Raw genomic sequence first — 9784 nt, 5'->3', positions numbered from 1 at the left:
CATTAGAAAACTAAACAGAACAAGTGTTTTCCCTGATTAGCTCAGCAACAGTTCTGAATTATCACACATAACAAAAGTTATTTTTAGGATCGAAACGATGACCTCACTTTCCCAGGCATGCAGCCACAGCTGTTGTGACTGTGGGTAGGTTAGGAGTGTCTAAAGCTCACACAGGACGACTCTCTGCAGAAACAAACATCCCTTCAATAGGGGTTGCTATAAGGGAAAAACTGTACACAACAAAAGATACTATGTGTATTTCTGATAGCTGGAAACACAACACAGAAATCTTTTTCTTAAAAGCATTCCATAGAACCTTTAGTGCTGAATAGAGTTTTTTGATACAACAAATGAAAATTAGTATACTTAGTGGCCTGATCTTATTTTAGGGGCAGGAAGTAATGTACAGAAGTTTAAAGTCGGAGGAAATAAAGCAAGAGTGTCGAACTCTAGTATCTCAAGCTGCTCAAGTGCTCACAATTATGCAGGAATTGTTTTCAAAATTGTAGACCAAGTCTAGGAAACCCAAATAGGGCAGCTAAAATCTGATTTCCCCGAGAGGGGAGAAATAAACAGGTACAGAGGAAACCAGGGCTGCTTTTAAAAAGAGGAGGAACACTGGAAGAGCTAAGCAAGCTCACAGGAATGCTGTTCACTCCATCTGCCTTGCTTCCAAGACGCAATGAAACTAAAACCAAGTGGGAAATAAACAACTAAGTATTTTATCAAGAAAGTTTAATTATCATTCAGAAAAAATTGAGTGGATAACTTTCTCTGAAAAAATATATTGACTCTGTGTGGGCTGCAGTTATTACACAGGAGGGACAAGACTGCCTGTAAGTCCCGTTACCTTACTTTCTGGTTGGATAACGACACCAAGTCCCATTTCCAGTCTGATTATAAAGATACATGTGGCCCAAAGAGGCTGAGATTATATAAATACAAAACCAGACAGCAAAAAGCAGTAAGCTAGGGCATGCACCGGGTTCTAGGAGAAAAACCTCAGAAATACCCCAGTGGCAACAGGGAACATGTAGCTGAAATTTGGAGTTCTTCAGTCGTCTTTGTCTTTTGCTCCGTGCTTGAGGATGCGCGTGAACTCGATGTAGTTGAAATTGCCCTTCTTGTCAATGGGGGCCTCCCTGTAGAGCTCATCCACTTCCTCATCTGTGAAGCGGTCGCCCATGGTGGTCAGCAGCTCCCTCAGGTAGTCCTCCTGGATGGTGCCTGGAGGGTAAAGAATGGAGGATCAGAAGACCCACACCCACTGCACAGTCCATGTATTTTCACGGGCCTGCAGCCCTAACAGAGACAAGCAGATGCTCATGGTGTTACTCCGCTGCCTGCCTGTCCCACATCCTTCCTGTTGGCTTGGTGTTCAGCAAGGCCATACAAACTGTACAAGCCAATAGCAGCCACCTGCTACCTGACATTTCCATAAAACCCTCCTGCCAAAAAGAATGGAATTACTCACAAAACAGAAGCAGAACCCCGTGTTAGTCCTCGTTTCTTTCTAGTACTAGCAGTGTTAAAGGGCTCAAGTAACTTGTATGCACAGTGATTAAGAACCCTTAATATACTATAGGTGGAAAAGAAATGAAACAGGCTTAGTCACAAAGCAAAAAAGAACAGACTCAAACAACTTCCTGGGTGTGAAATTAATACACTAAGAATACATTTCCCAGAAAGTGACATTGACAAACAAGATGAGATTAACAAAGAAACTCCAATCCTACATTTTTAAAGAAGGCCCCTAAAGTCTTAGACGGGTAGCTTTGTAGAAATCAATCACTCACTGCAGCCGACTCACATGAACGAGCTGTGGTTGGCAGTAAGCACACAACTAAAATATGCCCACCATGCACGTGCCAGGAGAGAATCACGAGTGAAGAACTTGGCGCACGGAAAGAGAGGAAAGGCTTATTGTTTTTGAGGAGCCAGGAAAAAGCCTACAAGTCACACTCACATGCACACATGTGCCTCTTCTGTGGCGGTCATATGTGAAAATCAGAAGATGGCCATGCTGCGGGGAGCTTGAAAGCTAGAGCGAGGAGAACATGCTTCCACCAGCTGGCCCTGCCAACCACGGGCATTTAAGACTAGCCTACGTAGTAATGTCGGCAACCAGAGGGCGCCTTCCCTCTCTACACACACTGTGGAAATCTTAGAAAATAGGCCCCATATGCTTTCTCCTCTACTTTTGCCAAAGGACCAGGCATTCCAATAGTTAACACTGTTAGTTTTAATGGTCTGTTTTTGGGGATATAGTCTTCTATATCCCAAAGCCATGATTCCAGACTCAGCTTCCTGAGCGCTGGGTTTACAGGCCCTAGTCCTGCAGCACCGCACCAAGCACGTCCTTCTTCTCAGTCAGCTCCATGCCAGCAGCATGCTTGACACTAGCTACCCATCTCATCCCCCATTTCATCCTCATAACAGCCCTGCAAGATAAGGTCATAGTATTGCCAGTTTCATCAAAAATAAAACCAGACCTTACCAAAGTAACCTGCCCGAATACACAGCTATCACACAGCAGAAGAGGACCTGAAACCTGCTCATCTGATACCAGAGTCTAAGGTCTTCTTGGAATATTCTAATATAGAGGTTAGATAGCACATGGGATGGATAATCTGGAGTTCAGAGATGCCTGACAGGCAAACACAAGACTACTGTGCTGTGGTCTATAGCAATCTACCAGGCTGCTCTGGTCAGCTACTCCTTTAACACAGTACTGACAGTCAGGACCTTGGGCAATTAACCTTTAAGTAAAAGAGTAAGTACGTTTCCCAAAGAAGTTGCAAATTTAACCAACAAACTTCTGAAAACGACTAATACTTAAGGAGCCCAGAAAAAGCCCACAAGTCACACTCACACACTCATGTGAAAGGGAGGAGGAGTAAGGCGTGTGATGAGCACACGAAAAGAAAGCTGGAGAAAACCTTCAGAAAGTGCTAACTCACCACACTTTAAATACTGTGTATCTTGTTACATAACTAAAACAGCATTGTGATTAAGTCACCCCGACTTACCTGTTGCTTCCTCATCAAAGCAGGCGAAGGCGTTTCTGATGACATCCTCAGGATCTGTGCCATTCAACTTCTCTCCAAACATGGTGAGGAACATGGTGAAATTGATGGGGCCCGGGGCCTCATTCATCATGGCATCTAGATATTCATCAGTTGGATTTTTTCCTAAACAAAAAGAGCCATACTCATAATTACATTACGAAATACACCAAACGCTTAATCACCGTAAACATTCTAGCAGGAAATGAAACCACTATATTGTTTGCTATTTGGGTTCATGATAGCAAAACAAGGGGAAAGTTCAGAGATCTACAATAAATATGTAATATTCCAGTGAGATGGCAGAAGGATTAATACTGCTTTTATTCAAGATCTCTCACTTTCTCTTTATAAGGACTTATTTTTAATTATGTGTGTGTGGGGGGTACATGCACAAGGGTGCAGGTACCCAGAGAATCCTCCTGCAGCTGGAGTTTCAAGTGGTTGTGAGCTACTAAACGTGGGTGCTGGGAACCCAACTCAAAGTCCTCTGAAAGAGCTGTATGCACTCACTTTCTCAGACAGCACCCACATACCTGCATGCACACACAGCCCTTCAGCCCAACCCTGAGATAGGCACAGTCGTCTGCGTGTGCCCCAGTGGGAAACACTGCTCCTAAATCAATCACTTAGACAGATTCCATAGAGCTTTAAGAATCATGAAAACATTAAGGGAATCCTAGCTAATACATCAACACTGTAAGTGAACATTACCCATTGAAGCCAGCATGTCATGCAAGTCCTCCTTGTCGATGAAGCCATCCCGGTTCTGGTCGATCATGTTGAAGGCCTCTTTAAACTCTTGGATCTGGGACTGGTCAAACATGGCGAACACATTGGATGTTGCACGCTGAGGGCGCTTCTTGGTGGTCTTGGTCTTTGCCCTTTTGCTCGACATGGTGGTGGTTAAATCCTAATTAAGAAAGAATTCAAGGGAAATAAAATCAGTATCTAAGATTACTAAGTATGGATAACAACAGAGATTAATGAAGATGAGTGGAATTGTCTTTTTATCAGTGGGGTAACCCAAGTGCGTCAAGATTTCTAGCCGTTCAGGACCATCACCCCAACAACCAAACTAAAAGAGAAAAACCAGTCTTCAGTTTTGAATTCATTCACTCTTAAAGTTGAAAGATTTTTTATAAAAGGACCATCACTTCTAATTCCACCAACATCAAGTCACAGTTCACAGCACATCAAGATTATATACATACCCCTAGTACTACCATAGAGCCTAACAACAACAGAAAAATAAAATCCAAGGAGGTGCGTGCATGTGTATGTGAGTGTGAGTGTGTGTGCACGCGCACATGCACGCACACAAGAGAGAGTGAGAAAGAGAGAAAAAAAACCTTAGATACCCAGGAAACAGTAGCAGTTCTTATACATCAGCACTACGGGTTTGCTAAGAGGTACTAACTAGTGTTCAGAAGCCTAGCCTCCTGTAGCGCACGCCATCAGAAAAAATGACCAATGGAAGAGGTCTTCCCTTCCAACCTCTACTGACAGGTGCTATTCTTCCAGTCAGAGAACATTTCAGATCGCACCCTCATTTCCGGATTCAGCGTCGTTCAACAACAGTTTGCTGAAAGGCTAACATAAAGGCATAGAAACTGAAGTTAATTCACCAGGCGTTAAGTCTTACAGACTGTACTTTATACAGAGCTGCTCTGCACTCAACACCCGATACAGCTAAGGCTTCTCTTTCAAAATCAGAGTACAAGCTGTAAGCAATTTCATTTAAAGAACACCTCAAGATCACAGATTCTATTTTCACTCTCTAATATATTTATCCCTGGAAAACTTAAAAGAACATCTAATACATAAAATGAAAATGTTTTTCCTGTGAACACGCAACTTTAAAAACACAATACAAAATGATTGAAGTGGAAAACCCCCGAGTTATCAGATAATAAAATTCCAGCATACCATTCTTCAGGGTGAGGTGGAGATGACAGCCAGCAGAATCCTGATCAGCAAGCCTAAGCCACTGCTGAGTTATATTCCTCCAGGCAGGGCTAAAACAGGGACTACTGACTCCACTCTGACCAAGATAACAGTTTTAAAGCTTACGTTCTGAAAACAACATCTAGCCATGATGCAGCAAGCACCATGCCCTTGCGCTAAAAATAAGTCTGTGGACTGCAAAGAATGAACCGCTACCTAGATTCCAGCACCCAAAGTGACCTCTAGAATGCTTCCTATGAGGTAAAAAAGCAAAAATAAAAAACAAAAAAGAAGTTAGTTCTTACATTCCTTCCTTGACCACACCACACCATCAGACCACAAACAGCTACAGAAACATCAGAGCAGCTCTGCTCACACGGCTCCCTATGGAAATCTGGTTTCAGGTTTTTGTAGGAAATCCTTAAACGAATGGTCAGTCACAAATCCAATCCATCTGCACATAGGCAGTACAGCGGGATGTCTTTGGAAAGATGCCATGCACAGCACAGAAATTATATATTCCCAAATTTCCTACTTTTATTTCTCCTTTAGGAGACTGTCTTTTACAGCCTACTGAAAGCATTCGTAAAATGCATTCGCCTATGGAGACGTACGTCTCATTTACTACACAAAGTTGCATTCTTTCCCCTGATCTAAATGGCTAATGGCAGGTATGACGGGATGAGTCTCTTAAATGCCCTCACGAACTCTGGCGAGTGGCACATGTTTACTAGTCCACAGCTCTCCAATATTAAGCATAGTCCACCTTTGCAAGTCAAAAATCATCTTCAAAAATAGCCTGTTTGTATGACAACATTGTTCCCCTTCCCCAGTGACACAGGAATGTCAGTTATGCTAAGAACAGAAAAACTGATGAGAATCAGTCAAATGGCTGACAAAGGTGGATTTTTACTCTTTAAAATCTCACGGAAAACTAAATTTGATGGGTGCACTATTAAAATTCCTTTATAAAAATGTTTAACATGTTAAAAGTCATATGTAACCTTTAAGACTATATTTCCTATTATTTAAACCATGCATTTAAAAATTAGTAAATGCACTCTTTCCGTCTCCGGCCGCCACAGGGAAAGGAGATACTGCCATGTCTGCGCATGTGCAATGGATAGTGGTTTGGAACTTCTCCAGTTTCCTGATCAAGGGGAATAAGAGAACGCACAGCAATCCGCAGGCCAGCAACTCCTGCTACAACAGGTTGACTCACAGCAAGACTATGGGAGTGCAGGCTGTGGCTGGGGGCAAAGGGGTCATGGTGGTCATGAATCCCAGACCTGGTCAGCTAAAACCAGACACTTCTTACGTAAGGACCACCATCAACAAGAATGCACGGCCACCCTCAGCAAATCAGGCACATGATTCAAAAGAACAAACACCCCCTTATTCTGGGCATGGCGGCCATCCCCAGGGCCAGTGTCATCCTGACAAGCCAGAAGCCTGTGGTGGCGAAGAGGAAAGGGACAGCCCCACCAGAGTTCCTGAGCCCCATACTCCAGAAGCAACAGAGTCCACTGACTTTTTCAACCACCAAAACATTAGTAAATGCATTACAAAACAATCAAAAAGATTCCTTTCTGGTGTTTTATTTAGCATTAACAACAGCTTCACCCAGAACTTTAGCTCATCCCATGCTTAATTCAAATGATTGTATTAGGACCAGCTAATTATATTAATGCATATCAAATGTTATTAGCATTGAACACTAGTCAAAAGTTAAAAATGTAAAGCACATACGTGACCTATCTTAAAGAAGTTAAAATATAGTTGGAGAGGCAACTATAAGGAAATGCAATGATTAGTTCAACTTATGAAATGAGCTACATACACTTCAGAGGTATGACTCTCAAGCTAAAACAATGCATAAAAATAATGAAAGAATGAAGCCGGGAATGGTGGTGAATTCCTTTCATCCCAACACCGGGGAGGTGGACAGCCAAGGACACAAAGTAAGACCTTGTCTAAAACAAGGGAGGGGAGGCTAAATAACCCAGGGCATTATCAGTTGGAAATTAGAAACTTTGTTTATAATCAAGAGTCAGCTGTTCCATCCTAATTCAAGCAGTTAATTCTTTCCAAATCCGATAACTTTCGAGCCTCAACTTTTTCAAGGAGATAAGACTGATTCTTATCTCCAATGCAGAAACTTGGAGCTTCACAGGCCTGGGATGGTCAATTAGGCATCTATACAAAACAATAGAAACTGTTTATTTTTTCACACCGAACTACAAACACGGCTGGAATAAACTTAGGTAAAGGGATCACGTGGAGAAAAGCGCTATGATCTCAAAGAGATAATGTTTGACAGAATTGGTAGAATTCTCTTTGCTGTGGTTCTAAGACACTCTTCTACTGTCTCCAAAAGTGAAGATGTAAAACACAATTCTCGTGTGAAATTGCAAATATTTTACAATCATTGTGACTATTTTTTATTTAGGGTGCATGAGAGGAACATGTGAGATCCTCCCCACTTTGGAAGCCTTGGGAAAGATCTTTGGGGTGAAACTTGAAAAGCAGGGAAATTTGCAGACTGGCCTTCTAGCGAACACATGAGGGTTTCAAAGCATCAGAAAGAGAAGGAAGGCAGTCGACGGTGGTCGGGACACTCTGGCTTACAGATGGAAAGGCGTATAATGTTTTAAGCTAAGTTAACAGTGCTTCAGCAGTGACTAATATGGGGAGGGTTGTTTTGTGCAGTTCTGGGGATTGATCCTCAGGCCTCACACATGCTAGGTAAGCACTCTACTACTGAGCTACATTCCCAGCCTGAGCGATTTTGTGTGTTAGTTTGCTAAGATGGGAGTCCATGCTTAAGGAAGACATCGGACTATGAAGGCATGGGAAAACAAAAGACAGATCCTCAGAGAGGCTTTTTATACATACCAGATTTTTCAGGATCTTTAGAAATGTAGAATTTAAAACTAAAGCTGGGTGTGGCAGTTCACAACTAGGTATATAATCCTAGCACTTGAAGCAGGACCATCTCAAGTTCTAGGCTAGCCTGGGCCTTAGTGACATTTTTTCCATAACAACAACAGAGCTGCCCGTGAAAGCTATGAAGTGAGACCAATCAATACTAAATTATACATGAGATTGCCTAAGTTAAAATAGCAGGATCTCAGAGCTCCTAAACTGGTAACACACGTAAAAAAGAAAAATCCTTTAACGAATATCTAAAACAAGCATACTTAGGAAAAGTTATATTAAAATACCTTTTAATGAAAAACCCTTAAAACTGGGTGATACATCCCTTGGAAAACTCCCATCCCAGAACCTCCTAGTGTGCTAAGACCTAGGTATTTGGCCTGCTTCAAACTCCAGATCAAATCTGTCATTTCATCAGTGCCATTTGTTTCCAAGATAAGATTTTTGGGTGTGTGTGGGCAAATTCAGTTTTTGAAAGTATATTCTCAAGTTGGGCGTTTCAGTACCAAGGAAAGCCGAGTTTTCATTTCTCAGGCACACTTCCAGCTGAGAATCGATTCAAATCTCCCAGACAGCCACACCCAAGAAGTCCGAGCACTTTTTAAAAAGTCAATTAGTTGTCAGGATCGACTCGTATGCTACATCTCACTTTTGAAGATAAAATGCTTTTCTATTAATCCTTATCAAGAGCCATTCGGAAAAAGAAAATACCAGCAATTTCAGTAAACTCGCTTTTTCCACCTTTTGATACAAACTTTTGCATATAAGAAGTTAAAATCTTAAATGATCGATCTCTGAAGTTCTAATATTTTACATATCTACTGAACGACTCTAACTAAAAATACTCCTCTGTAAAGTCGACTTAGTCCCCTCGAGAGACAAACGTAACCCCAATCTCTCCTCCCCGTTCAAACATCAAAGAAAAAGTTCTAATTAGAGGAGCGCCCTCTGAGCTGCTAAATTTGAATGGGTTCTTCCTACTAAACACGTAGCCGTACAGCTGCAACAACAGCTGCAGAGGGCGGCTGTGCTACGGTTTTGTTTTTTTTATCAGCAAACTCTCTGGCAAGTTTACGTTAGCAACTAAACATAGTTTCGGAGTCAGCTCTGTGGGGCTCCGGTTTCGCGGGCCCAGGCGTGCGGCGCCAGCGAGCTGAGCATCATCTCCTAAGCTCCAAGTTTAGCAAACAGAGCAAGTTTGCGTCCCGGCCGCCCCAGCCCGCGGCTTCCCAGCCCACAGCCGCCCGCGATCACGCAGGCACACCTGCCCAGGTGTGCTCCCCGCTTCCCCCAAGCTTCCCGCCACCCGCGGGGACGCCTTCTCGGGACGGGCCACGCATGCCCCGAGGCCAGCCCCACTCACCCTGCTCAGCCGCAAGAATCGAGGGTGTCTCGGCGATGCTCTGCCAACCGCTCTCACCGACTTAACAACTATCCAGCTGCCCCAGAACGGCCACTTCCGGCCTCCTCCAGCAAACCGGAAGGAAGCCTAGCCACCATTCCCACCGCCTCCGTGGGACGGCACCGACGGGAGGGGACCCCAGGGAAGATGTCCGAGCGGTTGGCGGGAGCACGGCGCCCATGGGCAGCACAGAGCGCGGAACTTAGAACTGAGAGGGTTGTGTAGAGGATCTCTTGTTCCAATTACTGACTCTTCGTCTTTTTCCCGTCTCTTCTGGAATTGCGATCGTCTCCCCCCTTCCTCGCGCAGATGGTTGCGTCCGTCCCGCCGTTTTCCAACGCCGGCATTCCAGAGCACGGCGAGGGGCGGGGGCCCCGGCTCCAGTCCTTGTAGGGGAATCGCGGAGGGACGCGGGGCCGCACGTGACTGGACC

At 43.8% G+C, this 9784-nt stretch overlaps 1 protein-coding gene and 1 pseudogene across 2 annotated transcripts; one reads left to right on the top strand and one right to left on the bottom strand.

Moving 5' to 3' along the window:
- Positions 1-720: 720 nt before the first annotated feature.
- On the bottom strand, positions 721-9457 carry LOC121459022 (myosin regulatory light polypeptide 9). 2 transcript variants are annotated; one of them, XM_041668510.1, is made up of 4 exons: positions 9313-9457; positions 3780-3978; positions 3030-3191; positions 721-1227 (listed from the first exon to the last, which is right to left on the bottom strand). In XM_041668510.1, exons 2-4 carry the CDS (start codon positions 3961-3963, stop codon positions 1055-1057), a joined length of 519 nt encoding a protein of 172 aa, XP_041524444.1. In that variant the 5' UTR covers positions 3964-3978; positions 9313-9457; the 3' UTR covers positions 721-1054. The 2 variants fall into 2 exon arrangements, with proteins under 2 accessions (XP_041524444.1, XP_041524443.1); XM_041668509.1 differs by lacking the exon at positions 9313-9457 and adding an exon at positions 4995-5143.
- On the top strand, positions 6115-9442 carry LOC121458774 (annotated as a pseudogene).
- Positions 9458-9784: the final 327 nt, after the last annotated feature.

This window comes from Microtus oregoni, unplaced genomic scaffold (assembly GCF_018167655.1).
Source record: "Microtus oregoni isolate MIOR12 unplaced genomic scaffold, Mior012 000018F_ref0000195, whole genome shotgun sequence".
In the NCBI taxonomy this organism is placed as follows: domain Eukaryota; kingdom Metazoa; phylum Chordata; class Mammalia; order Rodentia; family Cricetidae; genus Microtus; species Microtus oregoni.
Note: the sequence above shows the minus strand (reverse complement) of the source record. Positions and strands in the feature narration are given on the sequence as shown.